The 25,080-nt window shown below is 39.8% G+C and overlaps 1 protein-coding gene across 2 annotated transcripts in view; it reads right to left on the reverse strand.

Moving 5' to 3' along the window:
* Window positions 1–10,681: 10,681 nt before the first annotated feature.
* The window catches only part of SLAIN1 (SLAIN motif family member 1), a gene marked incomplete at both ends in the record, with an annotated part of 48,411 nt that continues 34,012 nt past the window's right edge, over window positions 10,682–25,080 (reverse strand). For both annotated transcript variants that reach the window (XM_084226713.1, XM_084226714.1), the window contains 3 exons: window positions 10,682–10,757; window positions 14,728–15,019; window positions 16,961–17,125. In XM_084226713.1, coding sequence (XP_084082839.1) covers window positions 10,682–10,757; window positions 14,728–15,019; window positions 16,961–17,125 — 533 coding nt within the window. The remainder of the gene's footprint in view (window positions 10,758–14,727; window positions 15,020–16,960; window positions 17,126–25,080) is intronic.

Genomic DNA, 25,080 nt, shown 5'->3' on the forward strand with positions numbered 1-25,080 from the left:
CATGGCAGTGGCACTCCTTTGGAACCTATAAAATAGGCCTACCACTTCTTCAGGAAACATTACAACTGTTGATGGCTGCATAGAGGGCTGTTGTCTTGGAGGATCTTTCAAGGCTGGTAGTTCTTTTCAGGTCTCACAAGGCACATCTTTACTACTAAATACGAGACAGAATTTGGGTTAAGCAGCAAGCCCACAAACAATGCACAATATTTAAATGTTAGTTCACACCCTGGTTCCTTTTCAGGCTGCTTCAGGTGACTCTCTCCAAGACAAATTTAGTTCCAGAAGAAGCCTCAGCTGTGCAGCCATGAGCCAGTTGGTGCCATTCAGCTTTGAGGCCAGGGGTTGGCTCATGGCCCGTGTTTAATTAGCAGCATAAACATCTCTTCAAAGAACATATGTGGGTGTCAACCCTCATTAGAGGATTTGTGGTTGTGAATCCCAAGTGAGCAGAGTCATCTCTGTTGAAGACTTAATTCAAGCACCTGCAGTCTAGAAAAAAGGAAGGATTTAATTAGAATTTCTTATTAGTTAGCTCTAATGGGAGCACTCCTCTGAGGTGTTTCTCTTTCCCTCAGCAATTAGGATGCTTCCTAACTTTACTTAGCATTTTGGATTGCCAGCTAGGACAGGGATGCCAAAGGTAGACATCACATATTGTACCATGTAGGCAAGCCACCTCCACAATCAGATTCACCCCTACACTCCTCCACAAAGAATTATTCTTTCGCAGGTTTTCACCAGACTTAGACTTAATCTCTGCTCATTCAGCCTCTGCTGATGCAAATTTAAATGAAGAACAGAAGCTTCCTGGTTGGAACTGCTTAGGAGTAGTTAAAAGCCCAGGCAGGATAGAACTTCACACACAAGGGAAAAAAAAGAGCGTCACAAGATTTTATAACATCAAATAATAGAACCATGTTATTTTTCCTCTGCTGGTTTTCAGGTCATCATAGATGCTATCACTCCTGCTCTTCCTTTCCCCTTTAAGGGGTCAACATCAGCTCAGGGATAACCACAGTCGTGTGGTCGCTGGCTCAGAGTCCTTGATCTCAGAACCAATACTTCAAGCCCAGCTCCTGTGGCAAATCCAAAAAAGAGGATGCCAAAGAAAGTTGCCAGAGACCTTTCCCTTTCAAGTACAAACAATCTAAACCATATCTGATTTGCTCTATAAAAGTACACATGGCTTGTTTTGTTTAGTATTATATTACTTTTTCTCCTTGCTTTTCAGACTTCTAAACTCTTCAAGGCAGGAGCCTGTTGTTGGCTTGATCCAGTTTTACCTCCTGACCAACACCATGTGCACAGCAGCTGAACGGGTCCAATTCTGCACTAACACTGACTGCCCTGAGTATGAGAAAACGGAATGTATTTTTATTTAGATATTTTAACACACAAAACACCAAAGTGTTTGGATTGTGATGGAAAGGCCAGTGAATGCATAACTAATATATGCTATCAGAACACCATGTGTTCTAGCCCAGATGCTCTGGCTCACTATTACATTTGTGAGTCATCTCCCTGTTGCGGCCTTTCGACTGTTGCACATGACAGATCAGTACCTCCTATGGAAGTCTCCTTGTCTTCAAACAAGTGCTGTTTCCTTCAATTACCTTTATTTCTGATTCTCTTTTTCGCCTTTCCTTTCTCTAGTATTTGTCCTATTTTTTGCATGACACAAAAATATGAAACTTCATCAGCACACAGAACAATTCCCAAAACCCAGCAGGCTGTGCATAATTATTGCCTTATGGATACCTAAACATGCTACCCAGACTTTTCTCGTTGACTAAATGCATTGATAACACAAAATAATCCCATTTACACAGCATATATCTGTACAAGAATTTATTTTCAAACTTGAATTACGAGGTTCTGTTATTCCACTGCTCTTCTTCATTGCTACCTGTGTTCAATAGAATCAAAAATTATTTGCTTCACCATAGTTCCCATAAAACCTAAACAACAACTCTATGTGTACATGGTAAGTTTGCTTAAACAAGAATTGTATAAGGAGAAACTCAATCATGAAAGAACACAAAAATGATCAGCCTTAAAGAAAATGTTATAGGAAAGACAATCCAGGTTTTCTGATTTTCAGTTTACTGAACTGACTGTTCCTGTTTTGGAATCAGTTCTGCAATTCACTTGCAGCTGGAAGAGCTTTATTCACATGACAAGGTGCACAGAGCTTAGGCAATGCCCTCACTTAGACTGCCAGCTGCTTTGGACAAGGCTTTTTGGCTTTATGCCATGAAATCCAAGTTGCTTGCAGCCCACAGACACCACCAGAGCACAAATATTTAATCCCATTACTCAAGTGTGAGCATGTTAGGCAGGTTTTCTGGTACTATTGAGGTTTCAAGCTAATGCATTCATTTCTACTGCTTTGTGATTCTATCCGCAGGCTAACACATGCCATGAGACAGATTTTCCCATATCTCTTTTTCTACCCAGAGGAAAGGGGAAAAAAACCCCAAACTATTTCACAACAAATTTAACCACACTGTAGAATTAAGGAAAAGTTTCAAAACAGAGGGCAAAGCCGCCGTTTACTGCTTCACAAAGGATTAAAGGAATATACAGGAGATGTACTTTGTAAGTTCTCTTCAAGGAGATGGCCTGCTTTTATGTAAACTGCCTTTCATCTTATCATATATTGTTCACACTGAGGATATAAAGTAGACAGGATATCAAGTGAGGCTATGAAATGATGCAGCAGGAAACAAGGCTCTTTTCGGCAGTTTATGTTCCAAAGCGCTGCTGAAACACTCCAAGATTTCCACATCTCCCAGTCTTTCTTGGAAATATGCTTGTGCTTATGTAAACCCCACACGCACCTGTGATTTGAATTTTGAAGCAGGGCCTTAATTTCTTGAGCAAACTGTTGGTTTAATCTATATGGAAAGAGTAAGTCTACTCTTGGGAATGATGCTAAGGCTTTCCATGATGGAGCCCTCCATGATGTTAAAGTCCCTTTAGGGTAGTTTTTGCTCTGCTACATTATAAAGTTAATATGGATTTTTATGAATACCTGATACTTTTCCATCAATGTTGGCATTTACACTCAATTCCGTATAAAGACGTGTGCCAGGGAAAATTATCATCCCAACTGTCTGGAATAGCTTGCCAAATAAATAGCACATTTCTTCCTGTTTCCTTTGGAAAACAGATCACTGACAATGCAAAACAATCTAAACCACTACTTCTAACAGAATGTTCTGTCAGTGAGTTTGGAATTCCACAGAAGTACAAAATATCCATGCCCAGACACTGAATTTTATTCCAAGCCATTCTCACTCAATGCCGTTGTCTAAACTGCTTTCTGAGTAAACTTTAAGATACTGACCTGTGAAAATACAGTAATGAAACTTCATTTTAAATGGGACTTTAGTAAGACAATATCATGAAGATAATTTTTTGCCAGAGTCTAATTTCAGAGGTGCTAAAAGTCTTACCACTTGAACTAGATGCAGCTGGGGCTGCAAGCACTCAGTGCTTCAGAAAAGCATGCCCACGTTGTCAGACTGTGCATAATTACATTTGGCTCTTCATCAAAGAGAATCACTCAGCTCACACACAAACCACAGGGCTGGATAACAAAGCCACAGATTTGTTATCAGCTATCAGCTACCAGGCTGATAGTACTGAACATGGTAAGGCAGATGCAGGGTCTGCCTCCACCCACCCACCCAACCACAGATCTCCTCCTGCACGGGATGAGCCAAAGTAATAAGATGTCTTCAGAAGCAAGATAAGCTCCACTAACACGCACACAGCTTCTGGATCAGACTGCACTTATCAGTGAGATGAGAGCATCATTAAAGGAGTTGAGCCCAGCTGCATCAACCCAAGTAGCTGCATCTGCAAATTAAGTGGGACGGGACCCATTTTATATCATCAATGCTGTTTCTCATTGACTGAAAGGATCAGGTGCTAAAAGTGCTTCTTTTTATAAGGCAGAAATAGGTTGTTTAATGTGAACTGAGATCCAGTGAAGAGTGAGCCATTGATAAAGCTATACATTTTTGTCTGGTGCTTTTTTCCTTCTTTCATATATAGAAAAATCCTTTCCATTGAATATGTATTACCTACTCAGAGCTGCATAATTTACTGCAGTCAGTGACTGCCTAGAAAAACATGGATTAAATCAAAACACATTTTTATGATTTTCTTTGGCTTAAAAAAAAATCAGTTCTTCTAAATATTTTTTTTCTGAGTTCCTGAACTTTCAATTATTTACATTTTAAAGGAACTGAATGGGATATTAGTAACGTTATGTAAAGAAACTGTATTATACCCTGATGCTAGCTATTGGAATATTTCAGTTCTAGAAAGTCTCCTAAAGAGGTCAGTATTCATTAAACATATTGTTAAAACTGAATTCAACACATTTGTATTGGCTCAATGAAATTCACAGGAAAAGAAAAAGCATGTATCAAGGGTTCCAAACTTGAAGTTAGTATAACCTCCTGCAGGAAGGGTTGAAAAGCAAAAGAAACATTAGAAGTACCTTTTCTGTTTTCTATTATTGCAAAACAAATGGTTCCAAAAATTTCAGATTAGGTGTATTTTAGTTGACATCCTCATCATGTTATCTGCTGCTTCTATTACTGAAAATGTCAGTCTGGGATACAGATAATATACCTTGTTTAGTAACATCTGCGTGCAGACTGCAAAGTATTAAGGGTTGGCTGGATTGCTAGAGCTCAGTTTGGGAATTTGGCCACAGGCTCATTCTTTCTATATGTCTGGCCACAAAGACAAAAGAATATTTTGTTTTTCTAGGGGAACAACAGAAATGTCAGAGGCAAGAAGCGAACAGAAACAAAGAAGAAATATTATTTCATTTTTTTTAAATACAGAAGAAACATTATTTTAATACTTCTAACTAAAAAAGATTAGTCAAAATAGAAAACCTCAACAACAAATGCATGAGCATAGTGAAAGAGCTCTAGAGAGCAGAAAGATCATGTCTGAAAAGGCAAAACATTATCTTTTAGCTATGCTCACAGAACAAAAATAACATGTTTGAGTATCACTGTCTCGTTGGACTCTGCCCCAGAAATTAGACTCTTTTAAGCACTCAATCTTAGCAAGAAAGGAATGTCTCCTCTCTAGGACCTTCACAGAAAGCAGTGGGCAGCCACAGCTGCATCTGGGTGCCAGGTGTGCAGGGGGCACCTGTGCTCCTGGGAAACAACAAGGCTACTGCAGAGCAATGGATCTGTCCTGCTGTTCCACACTGCATGGCCAAGCCTATTCCATGGCTAGGAGCCTCAAGGCTTTTTTTCTGACCAGCCACAAAAACAACTTGCACAGCTCAGTCTCTTTCAGACGTTCAATCCCTCTTCAAAGAGAGAATTGAGTAAAGAAGCAGCGAGTACCCACCAGAGTTGCCTTCATTTTTGTGTATTTGTCATATTATTTTTCAAGTACAAGTCACTTAATAATCTGTCAACATTATCTATTGCCTATCTAACTGTAGTTTCATACAATTTTGACATCTGCATCTGGGAAATGTGCCCCCCTTTTGACTGTGTTAGAAACAGAACTTTTAAAAAGTCAAGATAGAATAACTTTTGCAGTATTTCTCTGCAAAAAGTTTAAAGTTCAACCACCATTCATTGTAGAAACTTCTTACCATGGTTCAGACAGCCAAATCTATATATCTGTCCGTTGTTCACATGAACCAGTGAAAAACAAGACTACCAGCCACTTCTATACACATCATGTACCTGTTCAAAGTAATGCATAAATTCAGAAATGCGTTTACTTCTTTAAAGAATTAAGCAAGAATCATAGAATCATTAAGGTTGGAAAAGTTCTCCAAGATGACTGAACCTTTGGCCAAGTACCTTTGGCCAAGAAAGCAATATGTATCCTGGGCTCTATCCGAAGCCCCGTGGGCAGTAGGGACAGGGAGGGGATTCTGCCCCTCTGCTCTGCTCTGACCCCACCTGCAGTGCTGCATCAGCTCTGGGGTCCCAGCACAGCAAGGACATGGACCTGTGGGTGTGAGTCCAGAGGAGGGCCACCAGTATGATTAGAGGGATGGAGCACCTCTCCCATGAGGAAAGGCTGAGAAAATCAGGGTTGTTCATGTTGCAGAAGAGAAGGCTTCAGGGTAACCTAATTGTGGCCTTCCAGTACCTGAAGGGAACCTACAAGAAAGCTGGGGACGGTTTACTAGAGCACACAGGGATAGGAAAAGGGGGAATGGCTTCAAACTGAAAGAGGGTAGGTTTAGATTAGATGTTAGGAAGAAATTCTTTACACCGAGGTGGGAACACTTGCCCAGAGAAGTTGCGGATGCCCCATCCCTGGAAATGTTGGACAGGGTTCGGAGATCCCTGGCCTAGTGGAAGGTGTCTTTGCCTGTGGTGGTGGGTGCTGGAACTAGATTATCTTTGAACTCCCTTCCAACCAAAACCATTCCATGATTATGCCACAATCAACATTTGGGTACCAAAGGATTCTTGTTGGTTTGTTCATAGGTAAGGGATTCATAATACTTAAGTCACCTAAATAATTATGGCTTATTTAAAATGGCTTATTTAAAAGAGGAATGAGGTTTCAAGAATAGGCTTATCTAATCGCTCCCTTCCTTCCATGAGATACTTTATATAAACTATTGTTGAACTGCACATGTAGAAACAGCACCTCTTGGGCCTCTTTAGGTCAAAGATAATCCCTTGAATTCCCCTTGCAACAACCAGGCAGCCTGGTCACATCCAAGTGCAGGGTATGAGCCCTACTCACAGACATTCATTCAGATTAAACACAACTGCTCACCTTGGCAGGTAAGACCTGAAAGTCCCACTCAAGGAGACAGAAGACACACTGAGCACTCACTGCTCCCCAGGCTGGAGAGTAAGGAGCAGAATAGCAGGGTGGGAATCTGCAGGTGGATGGTCAAGAACTGCACCAGCCACACAAGCCACAAGAGCCACAAGAGCACGTGTAATCACTGAGAGAGATCGTGAGGTCTGAATCTGGGGAGTGCAAGAGGTAGAAATATTGATGAGGGGGAAAGATGGCTGAGTAGATGGGCTGGTCAAACAGGAAAAAGAAAATTAAATCAGACTAAGCAGAACTTACCCTTTTCCCCTCAACAGCGACACAGAAAGTCACCCGGGCTTAGTCACCTTCTTTTTTAACCAGTATTTCTGAATTAGTAAGTCATGCCTGAAGATTAAACACCACGTATCTGCCTTCTAGAGTGATTGTGCTACTACCCCAACTCCTTTTAAATGAAACCTCACCTGTCATTCACAGTGGATATTAAAATAGTGTTTTCTGTATGAAAATGCTGGTTTTCAGTATGTGTATTAGTATACAGGCATTGTAATGGTGGGCCTGAAATTCTACTGGGCTTCATACCTTAAAAACCCAAAGGAAAAAGACAGCAGTCTATGTATCCAACAATCTGTAGTTCAGGTATAGCTATAATCACCAGTCAAATTTAAAATGATGGGCTTAAAAGCAAAAGATGACAATGCTGATAATTTAACTGTTGTCCTGCTTTGAGTGGTACCGGGGCACAGAAAAAAAAATCCTTTAAGAAGGATGTGATGGTGAACTAAAAAATGGAGGTGCCCAGCAATGCCCTACAGCAAGGGACAACACAGAAGGAGCTAGCAGGTGCTTTGTTTGCAGCATGCACAACGCAGGCTGGCATCATGGTCTTTGGTATGGGAATTTGCTTCAACACTCAATGAGAAACTAACAGTGGGGATGGGATTGTGTCCATGGCTTTGCAGAAGAGTACAACTAGATCACAACAATTATTTACAACAGAGAGGGGGAAATCAGCAACACGCATGAAATGGTCAAAGCAGTGACACTGTCAGAGCAGAAAGAGAAAAATTATCTTAGCAGTTTTACTTTGGACAGATTTCACATACTGAAGCCACTACAAGGCCAAAGATTACTTCAGGCAAGGAAGAAATGGATGAATTTCATATGTAGGGGTGAAAAAAAGAAATGTGTATCTTCAATGCAGGACTTCAACTTAACCAGACTATTAGCTTGTGGAAAAATCAAAGACAATGCCCCAGATTATGGGGCTCAAAGACTAGAAACATAGGGGTTTTATTCTCATTGACTAAAGAGAGGGGAAAAGACCTTTAGGAAAAAGGTTGTGACTTTTTCACCCCAGTAGCTCAAGAGGTGAGGCCAAGAGTACTGTTTGGACTGAAGCAGTTATGTCATTTTTGGAATGCAGCAACAAGGATGCAAGAGCAGGATTTGCATTCATGGACCAAAAGAGAGGAACCAAAGTAAAAGAAGAGCTCTCTTACACTTACAAATTACTTTTTTCCTTGTGAAAAGTAAGTTTGAGTCTTTATTCTTAAAGATAACTGTGCTTTCCATTGTCCTGGAGGAGATTTTGCCTCTCACAAAACTGAGACTGACAGAATTGACTTTGTGCTGCATATTCCACTCAATTTGCTCCTACTGAGACCTGTGGTGAAGTCTGTGACACTGTGCAGTAGTACCCTGGTTGAGTGATGCAAATTAGAGGGGAAACAGCCAGATCCACCAGCTACAGGCAAACAGCAGCAGTACCACAGCCCGTGGTTGAAACCACTGTGATTCTCTTGATTCTTAGATTCAGCTGCTCACACCTTGGGTTTCCTTCTGGAGCTTGATGGCATCCAGTGTGACAGACACTTGACAAAAACACTTAGAACAGAAAAGCTGTAAGGTTACCAGATCCTGACATGATGTGTTACAAGGGTACAGGGTAATTAAAAAGGGAAAAACAACTGGATCTTCTCAAAGAGCTCATAATATTCAGAGCCTGGAAAACAGAGCAGCTTTAGCTCTAGAAAATATTTTCAAAGTATATACTGCCCTCTTGTGTAGAACTCGGTATTAAATCCAACAGCTGCAACCTGTTTCAAAAACTGAAATAATGTGGTGCTGTGGTGTCTCAGATAATGTAGCAACAGTGGTAAAGTCCTGGCACTAGGAAGCAAATTGAAGAGACAGTTCAGACCAGGGCTGTCATCAATGAGAAACTGATCATGGGCGCTCATCCACCTTGTATGAAGATCATGCTGGATCCCTAGCACCAGAAGCCATGAGAGCTGCAGAACTCCCCACAGGCAAAAGGCAAAGCACGCCCAAGCTGCCTCTGAACCCCACCACAGTCACAGATTGTACACAAATGACTGACTGCTTTAACTAAAAGTAATTTCTTCCAATTAAAGCATCTAACAAACAATGACTTTTGATTTTTTCGTTTCATTTTCATTCACATTTCTTTTTTTTTTTTGTGCGTTTGGCACATTCCTGCTTGAATACTTACCTGTGCCAGGCTAATTTCTTTTTTTGATTATTCTTGATACCTTCTTCAACAGTTCTGTTCTTTTGCAAAAGAAAAAAAATGGATTTTAACTGTATTAAAAGAACTTCAGTGGGAAAAATTAACTGTTTGCTTTGAAAATAATACATATTTGTCTTCTAGCCATACCATGGCTTCCTAACACAATTTAAAAAATTAATTTTTCAGGTAACTCAGTTACTATTCGCAAAGCCAGCATAATCTTTATAAAAGTTAAGTAAAAACTTATGGAGCTAAGTAGATGTGAATAGCTAAATTCTCACAATGTTTACATTGCACACTGAAGAACAGCATTATTGCTGAAATAGATTCTTTATTTCCTGAAACATTCCAAAACAGCAGTATACACAGTTGTAATCAAATATTAAGTCATATGCCATTATAAGAAAGCATTGATTAGTGCAACTGGATTTTGTAAAAGATCTATCAAAAAGATTTATTTGCATTAAAACTCATTTTCCATAAGCAACTGTTAATAAAACATTACAATTTTATTCTTTGTAATAAAGTACTGAAAATCAACAGTAGTTTTAGAGATCACTGTACTTTTGTAAGTGCAATGTGATTTATGCTGCCATTTAAATACAAAACACTATGACAATAAATTAACAATTCAACAAATGGTGATAGACCAACAAAACCATGCTGACCCAGCTGGATGGCAATTTCCAGTGAATGCTACCTTTTTTTTTTGTGCTTCTGCAACATAAATATACTGCTTTGTATTGCCAATTGGTAAGATTTTGTAAGATATGTTTCTAGCACTAAAAAAGTACATTACCCCAAAAATATTTTTTATGGCACAGAAAAAGTTAAATTATCTCTCTGTAGTTCAAGGTTCAGGCAAGTTTAAATGAACTTAAGTATACAAAATAAAATGTACTGAAAACACTAGAAAAAAATTCAAGCACATACTTAAGTACCCCAAAATTCAAAATAAAATGTGTGATGCCTTTACACTGAATAAATTATGTCAGAACTTCAGTATGGCAAAGCTGCCCAAAAGCAAAATCTCCTAGTTTGTTCCAAGGAAATATTGTTGTATTTTGCACACATATAATACTTTCTTCAGTTCCAAATGCCAACACTGCCATTGTTAGTCTGGTAACAATGTAGCCGTTCAGGTAACTGATTAAGTGCAATATTTAGTATTTGACTTTAAGATGTTCATTTTTTAAAAAATGACATGGCATTTTAGATGGTTACACATTAAGATCCTGGGGCAAATAATACTGTATAACCCTCCTTTTTTAAATCATTGTTACCCAGCCAGCTGGGTAATGAAATCCACATTATGTGTTCTCCACTGTCAAGGGACATCCTTCATCAATAGCAGCCGTCTCTCCAGTTCCCATCCCGTATCGTGCTCAGTGATGACAGTGGCTTTGGAGGCTGAAGAAAACTGTATTAACCAAATGACAAGGGGTAAAAAAAGGAAAAAGAGGTCATAATTCCTGTGAAAGAACAAGGTAAAACACATTATTTACTTCTGCAGTGACAATGGCTTTGGGGCTTGCTTAGAGACATCCCTCTGGTATATTTCTGGCTACATATTAATGCACATACAAAGATCTATAGTGAAATTAGGGCTACTTTCAATGAGAAGAGCATGAAAGATTGGTAAAAAGGAATTGAGTGAATAAGTGTAGTCATGAATGAGATGCCTCTAAATGGCAACATTTGGTTTTTCAGGGCTAAAGATAGTAAAAACTTTTTTTGTCACTATGGGCAGCAGAGAGCTAATGGGAAACACTTTCTAAAAAGCTCTTGTGCTCAGCATGCTCATGAAAAACCAGCAGTTTATAATCATACCGTGCAAGCAGCAAAGAATTTTATCAGCTGGAGAACTCCACCAATTTCTGCTCCAGACCCTCTTTTATCTGTCACAAGACATGTGATGATGTGTTTCCAGAGCCATCAGTTCCAGCACTGCAACTCCTGATGGGAACTCATCATTCCCTGGGTCCCCACCCTCACACCTGGGCTGCATCTCTCACAGATCAATGAGGACATCTAAAACACTTCCTGACCATCCTTGAAATCCTCCAGGTACTACTGAGGCAACTATTTCAAGTAAAACTAAAAAAAGGAAAAACAACCATATGACTTGATCTAACTACTGGTAACACAGCAAGCTCTGTACCTAATTTGCCACAGCCATAATTATGTCACACCCCAATTTACTGAAAAAAAAAGTGTTCTATATATAAAAGCAGACCTCAAGCCTTGTTTTCACACTACTCTGCTTCTCTTATAAGTTACTGATGCCTCCTCTCCCTTTCTGCTGTACAAAGGCAGGGAATATCTTGTAAAGCAGGTAGTCGGTAAGTCAGTCAATAGAGCAGCTTCAACTCTCTGCTAGAAGTGTTTTTCTAGTAGCAAAAACACTGCACCTAAGTAAAAACACTTGGTTAGATTCAGCCAAGCTGCTTTTGTGCAGCTCCACTTCGGTGCAGCATCATTTATCTTTGATGTAAATCCAGTTACTTGAGACTAAGAACATAATCTGCCTCTGCTGTTTTCTGCAACCGCTGCTTTCATTTCCAGAGAAAAAAGAAAGTATGTTTAATAATGAAAGTATGTTTAATAATCTTTAAAAAAAACCCCAAACCAAAGAGGGAAAAAAAAAAGGATAATTAGTTAACTTAAAAATAATTGTAAGAATACTGCTATGTATCTAGAGGTGAATCTCTGCTACAGGGCACTGACAGAAAAACGTGCCAGCAATGAAATCTATTTCAAACAAGCACAAGCTGTCAGTATGGCATCATGTTGTTCGAGACAACCATTTTGGAGGGGCCATAGTGCATTTCTACTTTTCCATCACCAGCTGGATAGCAGCAACTGGCCCCAGTACAAGGCAGCATGAATAAGCAAGCCCTGGCTTTGCAGGTATGCTTACATTCCTGCCACACTTGTGCCTGGTATCTGGCATGATCCAGACCCTGAGCTGCTGAATGACGTTCTGCCTTTAGCTGGAACCTGTCTCATCACTGTGGCCTTGTCTGGAAACTGGGAGTGCTGGCTGACCCTGCTCCTTATCAGTGCTGCTCTAGACTGGGTACTGCAGGGCAGCCCAGCTGTCCCACTCAGCTCTCTGCTCACCCTGCCAGAAGGGCAGCTGCCCCCACCACCCTTCACACTGCATAAGGGTAAAACACAGAGAACTGGAAGATGGGGTCTGCAAGAAGCCCACAGCTGGAGCTGGAAAGGGATGAAGGTTGTGGGGATCCACTCAGCAAGAGAAAAAAAAAAAGGTGCTGTCTGAATTCTAAGGCTAAGAAGTGATGGATTACACTATCACAATTTCTTTACACTGCTTGAATTGCTGACAGTAAGGAGAAAACCAGTTATATTTAGTTATTTATCTCGGCTATTATAATTTTTTATTACAAATTATTAAAATCACTCCCTCATTCAGTGCTTTATTCTATGCAATACTAAAGTTCCCTAATGCCACCCCAATATAATGTGTCTAAGAACCCATTTTAAGTATCTAAAACACCAGTAACTTGGCTACTTAACAGCCTGGCCAAAGGCAGGAAGACAGATTTACTCTAAGTGTGCATTTCTCCCTAAACATCTGATTTATTGAAAAAAACCCCAAAAGACCTGTTCTATTTTTAATCAAGTCATGACTACAAACACTATTTAAGTTTGAAAGAAGACTCTTAAACTGATAATCAGAAATGCCATTAATTAGAAAATACCACAGTGAAAAAAACTGACGACTGAATTCCTTCCAAGGAAAGTCTGCATGAACTGAAACCACTTGTGTTTTTCCAAATGAATCTATAAAACTGAACGAGGGTGTTGAAGATCTGCAGGCTGACATCCAGTCTACCTGTGCGCTTCGAGTCCCATGAAGTCTGCACTGCCCCAGTGCAAAGCCCATCCATCTTCAATGATCACTGCTCTGGCTCTATGGCAACAGAGGATGCTGCTAAGGCACATTTGAAGGAAAGGGAACAAGAGCCCAGACTTGCTGGACTATAAATAGCTTTGTTACTGATTTGAATCAGCTTCTAATAAAAACAGCGTTGAGAGCACAGTGTCTCAGTCTCCCACTGAAACCTCTTAATTTTGTTTTTCTTTAATATTGTCTGTTGTATGAGAAGTTACAAAATAGCAAGGGACTGGTCTTCATGACCCAGAAAGGCTTCCTCACATGTTGCTATGAAAGATTTAAGAGCTCTGCAGAAGAACATGAAGTAGAGGAAAGGAAAAAGAAAAAACGAAAGAAAACCCTCAGCTATAAAGAAGTCTAACTGAGAGAGCTTCCTGCTGAGAGCAAAGAAGGTTATAATAGAAATCTCATGGTACGGTCTTCATCAAAGAAGAAACCTGACGGCTCTTTATCAAAGTTTCACCACAGTTGGTCAAAATCTGTTGTTAGTCACATCAGTGTAATCCCCAAGTAACTCAACCAAAGAGAGAATATGAACAATTGAACTTATTCTGGATCTAGCCAGTATGTACTGAAAAGTACAAAAATGATGAGAGCTAAACAGTGACAGTTCATCCAACAGAAAACGAAGTGGTCACACAGCAGGCCCTCACAAGAGGAAGGATGTGTGCAAGGCAAAGAAATAGCTGGAGGAGTTAACATAAGTTGAGAGAAGTTCTTCCTTGAGAAGAGGTAATTCCTATTAATTACAGAACAAGCAGCTAAGAGTTTAACTCCCAGCTATGATAAAGTGATTAAAACACATCTTTCATCAAGACTACTTTATTGCTTGATCAAAAAATAATTAATTTGAAGATTAATTTCTTTTTTTTTTTGCATACAAAAATTTGCATTTGCATAACAGTACAGTTTATTGCAACTACGTGATATTCCTGGATTCCCTGTGTGCTTATTGTCTCCCAGCTGGAACTGAAAAGATGCTGTTTCAACCCATGACTGTACTATCCACAGTATTTCCTTCTTCACAATGCTGTAATGGTACAACTTGCATTTTTACAGACTACTGCAATTTACAACAACAGGGATGCAGCTCTTTCTATCTGAGCACTCTAAAATTAGCTCATGCCATGACACTGAAATAGCAGTAGGCACAAGTCAGGGAGAAGGTAAGCCACATCAGTTAATGATTTGGGGTTTGTGTTTGCTTGGATTTCTTACTGACAGGAGGCAATCCATTCCTATTCAAATGTGATTACACACTATCCATTATCAGAGTTTACCAGGGGCTACCAGCATGCATTGTCATCACTATTTCTGGCAAGCAATCTTCACCCATTCCATGACTCAGCACTGGGAGACAGAAGCTAATGTTTTATAGTTCCATATTTAGAAGGTAAAAAAATTCCTCAAATTAAGCCTAAGCCTAAGCCATCCACACAGAGACTGAGGCCTGTTTAACTCTCACCTTCGAACTGGCTGTGCAATTTTACTTCTGGGAATGCCACTCCCATTGACGGCCAGCGATGGTCTTGGAAGAGCACTGCGCCCTACGATGCCTTGACCAGCAGTCTTGTTTGGCATTGGGATCCCAGTGTTGGAGTACAGCTGTGAGTTGCTGGACACTGGAATGCTGCTACTGTTACTACTCCCTTGTACAGTTGGGCTTACATAGGCAGTAGCTTTGAGAGGCTGTCTGACAGACACTGGAAAATGTCCCACACTGTGAACTCGGTGTTGAAGCTGTCCTGGTGACGGAACTGTGAAGAGTGGTAGAAAACAAAGCACCAAGGTCAGTATGCAACAAATAAGACCAGGTAGTAATGCTCATTTCAAGACAGATCTGAATAAGGATAAACACACCATTATACAATTTAATTGCTGCTTACAAACTGCTGAAAAACTTCTTGAATCCAATACTGTATTCAGTACCACTGCACTGAACTAAAATATCCTGTTCCACCCCCATCCTGAAAAAAAATCCCAGTCCATATTCATCCTTCTTACTCCCCTCATAGAGATTAAATTAGCCATTATAAGCACACTAAATCCACCTACACACTTAGAGCTTTAAACAGGAGAAACTGCTGAAGGTATAAATTAGTCACTGTTCGGTGATTTTGATTCCTGCGAGGTGGCATGCAACAACCACATCTTGTTCAAGCAACATTGCATTAAAGCATTATGAAGCACCACAGAAGTTTAAGCTTTATGCAGAACAACAATAAAAAGGCTATAAAAGGTCTTGAATGTAACAGCATATTCCACAGCTGATGTTATGTAAACCATCCTTTTAAATCAAGGCTATGAGCTCCAGAAGCTTTATATATAGATTTTTCTACCCAATCCTGCCCTCTGGTGTACATTTGGCAGGCATCACTTTCCGAGTCCACTGTCAACAGCCTGAAGCATATAAATTAAGACACTACATTTAGAGCAATCCTTTTTCAAGTCTTTGAAAAAACGACATCTTTAAACCATTTAAAGACACAGGAAAAATTGCAGGGGAGTGATTCAATTAAACTATACAGTCAATATATTATTATGGAACTCTTATCACAACGTAGCTCCTAAAATACCCCAGCACAGCCATTTACTCTAATTGTTTTTTTAAAAAACTATTACAAAAGATGGCATTTTATACACAAACATATGTAAGAGCATGAACACACAAAGAAATATGTATTCCTAAAATAACAAACAAAATTAAACTCTCAGTGCACAACCATGAAAATCCATGTGGGAACCTGAACTATTTCCATTCTCATATTCAAGCAGGAAAAAATACAACAAAATAACCCATAAGTCAACAATATTTTCCAGAAAATAAGCAATTTAATTGTTTTGAAGGCATTTGTACCTTGTGCTCAAATTTAAAAGAAAACACCCACAGGAGAAGTTTTTGCCAACCTCTCCCTCCAAAATCTCACAGGAAATGGAGAACATAAGTTAAATCCCTTCTTCCAGATTTATTTTTTCCTCTTTTTCCACAGGTTTCTTCCTGTGTTCAGTGAAATCCACTTCTCCCATTTCCACTTAAGAATCTCAACCATTGTGCTAGAAAAGATGGGTTTGGATCTTGATCTATATGTTGATCACATTCTACATTACTAATTCATCTACTAGATAAATACTCCCTTCACCCCCCTTATGAAGAAGTTACCTAAATTAAACCAATTACAGAGAAATTTTAATTCCCCCACTCAACACGTATATTATACTTGAGAACATAACCCTCCTTTTACTGCATTTCCTCAGAAAAAAGTGGCTCAACTTTAGCAGGAGAGCAGTCATGTATTTTAAGACAGTGTACTGTACAACCAGCATTGTATAAATTACCAAGAAAACCAGTTTTCAATTGTAGTACCAAAACCAAAAATGTGAGCTTACATGAATTAATTGCATTTTTGGGGTTTCTACAATATTACTACTTATTATTACTACCATTATTATTATTTCTGTTTGAATGCTGGAACTAGATAAATGGGCAAAGGAAAAAGAATTGAAGAAACTTTCAGTAACAACACTGGCAGAATTTGCTTTTCAAAACAGAAACTTTGAAAATCCTGAGGATTATTAAAATCTGGTGCAAAAGAACCGTTTGCTTTTAATTTTTCATCGAACAAAGGATCAGTGACCAGGACGTGTATTCTACCACTTTCTCCACCTCTTGTGCTCAGCCAAAGAGCACAGGTACTTACTACACGACTGCATCCTTGAAATCCCATTACTGGCTCCGTGTAAATTGGAGTCAAAGCTCTGACTATTCCTCACAGTGACAGGAGAACCAGCAAAGCCAGCAGTGCTGCTGATGGTGGGGGTGCTTGGCATCCGAGCGAGGTTAGGCATGCTTCTGCGGAGTTTGTCTGCAGCAAAAGAAGACAACACCCACAGTCAGGTCAGAACTTCCAACAAACACAAGCAGCCTCAGCATCAGTCCTGCAGAAAATGCAGAAATCAGAATTATAACAAACTATTTCAACAAAAAGAGAGGTTTTACTCTACCAGAAGAACGTGAATATGTTATTGACAGCCTTCAAATTGAACCATTATGTCTACTGTTACAGCATGATTATTCACAAGTCATTTTAAAGACACCAATAAGCAGTACATTTGCAGAACTGCAAGGATTTAAACAATATACAACGATGAGTTTCACATAGATGTGTAAAGTAGGTCAGGTGAACCATGCCCTAAATGTGCCTGTTTCTTTGCAGTGAATACAAAAGCAAGTCAGCACTGGCAGTCAGACACAGCTATGTACTCTGGGGATGTCGAAAGACAGGTCAGAAATCCATCCTAAGTGATTGAAGCCTTGCTTTCAGGTGCCAGTAAGATGCTAAATAACTCCATTCAGAACCTAACCTTGTTAGCATGTTAAGTTTCTGCAGGCAGCCACAAGCAAAACCTGCAAAGGCTTGATGCTGTTCAGTTGCTTGGAGCCCTGGGTCGATACAAAAATTTTCAAATCTGGTGTTTCTCCCTCCTACCTCACTTGTGGTACCTGACTTGGTAGGCATTTTCAGAGTAGGTATTTTTGTAGGTTTTTCACAAAAAGAAAGCTGCAAATGCCCCAGATGTTTTTGGGGCAGGTACAACAGCTAAGGCATGTGTCTTAGAGGTCAGAAGATGCCTCCAATCCCATTCACAGTAGTTTGTTTGAAGAGAGAAACTGAAACCTTCCTGACATCTCAAGGCAGCTTCCCAACCACAACACCATGAGGTAATCTAAAGAAAAACTCTTCTGGTCTCTTCTGCTATCAGGGCAAAGAAAGATGACTCAGTTATATGCAGTCAGAAGGGACAGGGAGAAAGGCACAGACTGAAAGACCTGGTCTTGTGACATGACAGACTTCAGTAAAGCACCGCTGTGGGAAAACAATGGGCATTTATTCAATTGTCATTGACAACATCACCGAGGTTTGCCTCTTGGCCAGGTTCAGAAGCACAAGAGCTACGCCCTGATGAGGTGGCTACATCCCCTCTCACAGCATGGCCAGCACAGAGGTCACCAGCTCCTGTTCCACATAGGTTCCAAAGGCTGACAGATGACAGAAAGACTTACACTTCTTACACTGCAACAGAAAGCAGGGGTGTGCTTGTCTTGTCACAGCAGCTACGACTGCTCTCTCCCACAGAGAGCAGGGCATCTTCAGACTGATGCTTTGGTTTATGCATAGGAACAACACAGCACACTGCTTGGAACTGCTGGCATGGGTCGACCTCCTGGCTCATACAGGGCAAGTTCAGTTCACAGAAACTGCAGATTTATTTAGAAATCTCTGATGATCAGTCTACATAAATATACAACCTATTTAGCACCATCATTAGCTCATCTAATCCTTAAAGCTGCTAACAAGTGAACAGTAGTAAGACGTGACAGTACAGTTCTATCTATACAAGTTATTAGGAGTCACTGACAGTAACTTCAATATATGTGGATGCCTACATAACTCCAGCAACCTGTGCCACAGAAAGGCTATATCCAGCAGGAAAAGGAAATGTAAGGTTTGAATCCCTGGAATCCAGAGTACAATCAAATCCTAATAAAGAACCACAGTATGGACAATCTTTTCACCAAACAAGTCAGAATTGTGCTTCAGTGACTCACTACTGACAGTGGCAGACTCAAAGTGCCAATGGAACAGCAATGAACACTAGCAAGGGGGTCACCACTGTGGTGCAGCCAGGTAGCAAGTATTAATATCAGTGATCTAACAATGATAAAACTGTTATCAGGCTTCCAAAACTGTCCTGGGGATGTGAACAATAGCACCCATACAGCTACTCTATGTATCTATCTCTAAAATATTCAAGAATTTTGCAAACTGAAGAGGGGATTGTCACCCTATGATGCAATCCTTGAGCAAGATTGGCAAAAAAATCATGAATATGGGATGTCTGTAGCTAGAGTTAATTCTGGAGTCCTAGCCTACCCTTCCAAAGTCCTAGGTCCTGAAATCCTAATTCAACATTACAGAACTTGGCAAAGAAAGGTTTGAGCAGCGGGATGGCGGTAGGGAAGACGGCACTGCACAAAATAGCTTTTATGGTATCATGTTGTATAGCAGAATTCTTTGGATTCTACATGCTCTTTCCCTCTGAGACTGCATCAGCTAACCCAGGCATTATTAGTGCCTTGAAATGTCCAGTGGATGCAGCTACAATAGCAGAAAAATAGGTGCAGAAGTAGCCTGTATCTCCTCCATGTCTTGGGTGGCCACGTCTTTTGCCTCCTGTTCATTAGTCCCTTCTTGTTCCAGCAGTTTGCTCTGCTGCTGATTCATTCAGTCCTCAGGCAGCAGATTCCTGCTGCACCTGCAAATTCTCATCCATCAAGCAGCTGTGTTACTTCTTTGATGGGTCCTTGTGTCTGCTGAGATAAATGGCCCTGAAAAGCAATGAAAATAGCGGGTCAGTTTTGTGCTTGAAGAAAACCCAGAAACGTTCGCCTTGATGGCATTTTGCAGCTTTTATCTCCGTGGATGATGCATCCTCTTTCATCTCCTTCTTGAAGTTTGTTCTGTCACCTGCTTCCCTCCTAAGAACAGTGGAAATAGTCTTACAAACATTTTGTTTGTAAATGAAACGATGGCCCTTTTGAGCTTAATATATGGAAGCAGAAGGTGGGAATTATGTGATTTTAATATTATTTCAAGCCACTGAGATGTGAATAGATATGAACTTGCTGAAAATTTATGAGAAGAAAACAAAATATTTTTCCAAGCTGCTTTCCTTGTCAGACCTCTTTGCTGTCCTAAGACTAATAAGAAAATTAATAGAGAGGAGAAGGAATAGAGATGTATTCTCGATTGAGAATTAATTTGCTCAAACATCCTGTTTGTGACAAACACTGTAATTTGCTACAGTTTCTGCTGGTTCAGTGACAAACCTAAAAAATCATCAGTTGCTTGCAGTTGATTTTTTAGGAAGAAGTGGATAGTAACACCAGTAAGGGATTTCAAAGGAGCTACACCTGTTCAAGAAATGACTGGATGTGGCACTTGGTGCCATGGTCTATTGGCAAGGTGGTCATCAGTCAGTAACTGGAGTTGATGATCTCCAATAGCATCCATAAGTTGTTACTGTGACCCACTACTGAGTCTCAACTGTAACTTAGGCTGAAAAAAATATGGTGTTTTAAGTAGAATGCAGCGATATAAAGCATCACAGGTGTATCTTCACCTTTCCCAGCCTTCTTTGAGATAAAATATTACGACCTACAGACATTGTATTGTTGAGGTATTTGTATGTGTGAAGAAAATTCAAGGATAGGTCATGCAAGGGGAGTTAATAATCAGTTCCTGGTTCTTACCACCTTCTAAGAATAATTCATGCATATACACACACGCTTGTCATTTCATGAGCTTTCTTTAGGCAGCATACGTTGCCCTTTCACACATCAGCAGTAGAACTGCATGTTTACACTTTTCCCCACATGTGGCATCCATGCTGAATTAGCCCATTGCCTCTAGAGCACAAGAAAAGCTGGGAACTGTGAAATACAGATCCTGTGCCCTCAAGTGAAAATGTACATGAAAAGGCCACCCCACAGCACAGATCGTATTCACTACTACTAGAAACAGGTCAAAAAGCAGGAAAATGTGTCCCTTCTTTGTCAAGCATTCCACAAAATGACAATGAAGACAACAGTTCGCCTCTCAGCCAGCTGCTTCAGTTCTGATTTTTTGCCAGGAAGTTCTTCCCCTGATGCTATTTCTTCTCTGAAGTCAGCTCAGATCAGTGGCCCAGCTTCTTTCTGGCAGGACACCAGAACAGGCAGCACCTGCTTTCTGTCTTCTGATCCCCGCACCGCTGGTGGCTGTCCCCGTTCCACTGCTGCTTTTCTTTTCCCTTCCCTGACCTAATACTATCACCGGCCAAAGATTAATTCCATGTAGCACGCAAACAGACCTTGTCCTCGGAGCAAAGCTGCTCCAGAAGAGGTGCACTCCTGGTGGGCTGCCAGATGGGGACTTCTGTAGCAGTCCTTGGTCAGTATCATCTTCTCTCTGCCAAAATGCCTCATCCAATGAGGTTCTCCTTGCAGGGAGGGCATGAGTTGACTTTACAGTGAAGTCTCTTAAAATACATTTATTCCTTCACAGTTATTCTCTGCAAGTGTTGTCAATGTTTTATTTGAACAAAATGACTCCCAAACCTCATCAAAAGCACAGAAATGTAATACAATTAATCAGAATTATTGGTGTCTCAGAGAAATCTGTATCACTGTTTGAGCTACCTGAGCAGTTTCTCACGCATATTTAAATCTTTCACAGGAGTTCTGCAAATTCAATTCTGCCTTATTTGTATTGCATGTACAAATAGGTCAGGGCAAAGCAATAAGGAAAAAACCCATGCTTCTCGATTTTAAATGTTATGTTCTATATTATGTAGACATTCAGCGTGTGTTCTGAAATCCTTAACAAATTTATAGACTCTATAACAACTTCTCTGGTAGACTCTATTACAACTTCACTTTATGGGATTAATTTCTCTTCCTCATCTCTGAAGATGTGAGATGAGTATCTGCATTATATTTGTCACAGTTATAACATTTGCAACATCCCAAATACACCAGGGTCTTTTTAATGGTCTGTGGAATCACCAACTAATACAACAGAGACATCAGTGTGTAAAAGCACAAATACAGACTAAAGCAAGTCCTTCAGTTAAGGGAGTGATCTCATTCTCAATAATGTCAACACCTACATTTTATTCAGAATTATAACATCATCTCACCCTGGTTTCACATGTCTCCTGCTACAGATTGTTAGAGCCAATTAAAGATTTTTCCATTAGCCTTCCATGAGCTGTCCCACTGATCACTGTCCTCAATATAATCCAAAGGCAGCAAAGTAACATTGTTTTACTCCTTTTCTGTAATAAAGTCCACAACAATTTCCTAGAAAAACTTTTTCCTTTCTTACCAAGCAAGAGAGGTTATGAGCAGAGAACACCTCCTAAGTCTATGCTGAGCCCATATCTAAACATGAGGTACTGCTGCTTTTCTATGTCTCCCTGCAGCTTGCTTAAAAAACCCAAACAACAAACAGAAACCACAACTGCAGCGTTCAAAATGGGCAACTACCAATGATGTCCATAATATTTTTGAAGTGTAGGCAAGAAACTTACTCATAACTAATAATTTCTGGAAAATAAAAGCAAAGTTTTTTCAATTGAATGATATCTGTGGCTTGTTTATGAAGGTATATGCCAAGCCAAAAACTTAAAAAGCAACATGAAAAGGAAATAGAAAATATACATTAAGATTAACCAGACTGAATGCATTGCTGTTCCATGAACCATATATTTTTCATCCACCTCTTCTTACTATATTATAGTAAACTCCTGTAACTGGAATAATTTGTCCAAAAACCAAAATTTCCAATTTTCTTGTATTATAAAAATGGACACTTTAAAATGTGCATAAAATATCTGGTGCCAGGATAAAAGGTTGTGAGCAAGCTGATCTCAAGAGATGGAAAGTAGACCTGAACATAAGAAAATCAATCCCATTTTCAGTATCTTGTCTATCTGGATTTTGATTACTCTGGATGATTTCACAGCACTATAGTTAACCATTACTTCTGGTTTCAGAAAACCAGAAGTGTAAAGGGCAAAAATACTATCAGCTATAAAAAATTAATGAAATTACTAAAGAGAAATAAAATATATTTTTAAAAACTTGAAGTGAAAGCAGTTACTTTTGCAGCAAAGTAAGAAAAATAATGCATATTTATGGACAACCAAAAGCAGAAACCAGCTTGGTTTTATGAATGTCAGTGGTATTTTTTCTATAAAAATGGTTATATATAAAGTATTTTTGATATTAATAGTTAGCAGTGTTTTAAGTTGCTAACCAGTAACTTCTTCAAATTAGACTAAGGGGAGAGAGACATAAGCATAAATCTTTCCAGTGCAAACATATTAAAAGCTTTATTAAATCATAAAACACACACTAACTTCAGCTAATTAAAACAGATACTTAAAAGCTGTTTCCATCCTGTCTCTCTCATATTTTTTTTAATTAATCTATTTTCTGACCCACCAACCAATTACGAAATCCTCAAAAATCAGGATACCTTAAAAAGTTTACAAATATAATTTTTCTGATGTAACTTATCATTACAGAAAATTTGGCTGATTTAGGAAAATGATGTAATTCAACAAGAAAAATAGATCCAGACAGATTTCACACAAAGCTTATCTATATTCTTGCAACTGGCAATAAAACCTATTAGAAAGCAAAGATAACATATACACTCTACAGACAGTGGCTGTGAAAATGCTGTTTACGAGGTAACAACAAGGACACCTACAGCTCATGCTGCAAGTGGCCCCACATACCTTAAATACATTGCAACATATTTCACATCTAAACATATTAATACTGGCACACAGCTGCCACTTCATGCTAGTGTTTTACCAGGAGCCTTCCAGTACAGCAAGCTGTTGGGGACTGGCAGTAAATGTGCCTGACACCATTCATTCACTCAGGAGTGGAATAAGGCGAGATGAAGAACCTGGACCTGAGAGTGGGGGTAGTATGGTGTTGGTGTGGTCCAGAGGTATGTAATTTTATCTCCAAATAGATGTACAGCAATTTAAAACAGGACAGAGTGTCAATATTTATAGCAGGGGAAGCACTTTGCTACAATACATTGGCGAGAACAATGTATGAGCTCACCAAAGGGTAGCTTCAGACACAGCTGGAAAACATCTGAGAGACTATTCTCACCCCCAGAAAAGGCAGAAGATCACTAGAGCAGCAGAAACTGCAAACCATTTATCTGCTACCTAAAGTGCAGCCCTGTGGATTGCACAGATAAATGGAGAACAAGCAGACCTTTGGCTACAGTGAGAGAACAGACACCTGGTGCACAAGTCAGTGCCTATGTGAAGGTACCTCGTGGCATCCCACAGATCCTGGGGTGTTTATGGAAGCTAAACAGCATTGACACAGGGTGATAGTGAAGCCAGGGTGCATCAAAGTACCTCATGCAGCTCTATCCTGGCAGCTGAATTAGGCCCTTCATACACAGGTGGGCACCCATATCTCAGCACTTAAACGTAGGTGCTTCTCATCAGGCAAACAATATTATACTCCTAAAAGAATTATTGAAGTTTTCCAGGTTTATCACACCTTCACATGCAGGTAATTAAATACCTCACCTAGAGGACCATGACAAGCAAAGATCACTGAAAGCAAGTATGGCAGCATCCTCAAACTATTTGCCTAAAGGCAAAAAATTGTAATTAAGCTAAATATGTAGACTAGTTTAGCGGAAATACTGTGTCAAAGCTAAATACTGGGGTTTTTACCCCAGACTGAGTGTCAAAATTCAACAGTTACTTGCTGCTTGTTCTTCTTTTATGAAAAGCTCTGTGAATGCCCAGATGAAGCAGAGGCCAGACCCTTGACTGCACATACAAAAACAAAAGCGATCTCTTTGGGGGAAGACAAAGGAATAAAGATTTAGGAAGACTGCTGGAATGGCCAAGAGCAGTACAGCATGTGGTATGTGTGACCTAATTATTAATTATGGATCATGCTTTCCACATATACTGAAGGCGGAAACTAAAGGTTCAGTTTTTCCATCTTCCACATCCTTCCTTCTCAATTGCCCTCGTAAACTGGCAGTGTGGAACACACCATCCATCACAGAGAGCTACAGACAAATTTTTGTTTTGCAGTCTACCTCCATTTCAATGTGCAGGAATTCTTGAGAGACAATGAAATTGTTGCCAAGATGGTAAGTGCTGGTAAGATGTTGTAATACTACACAGACACCCTCAGTGCAGTGAACACTTGACTCCT

Source organism: Fringilla coelebs (genome assembly GCF_963513975.1).
Source record: "Fringilla coelebs genome assembly, chromosome: 2".
Classification (NCBI taxonomy): Eukaryota; Metazoa; Chordata; class Aves; order Passeriformes; family Fringillidae; genus Fringilla; species Fringilla coelebs.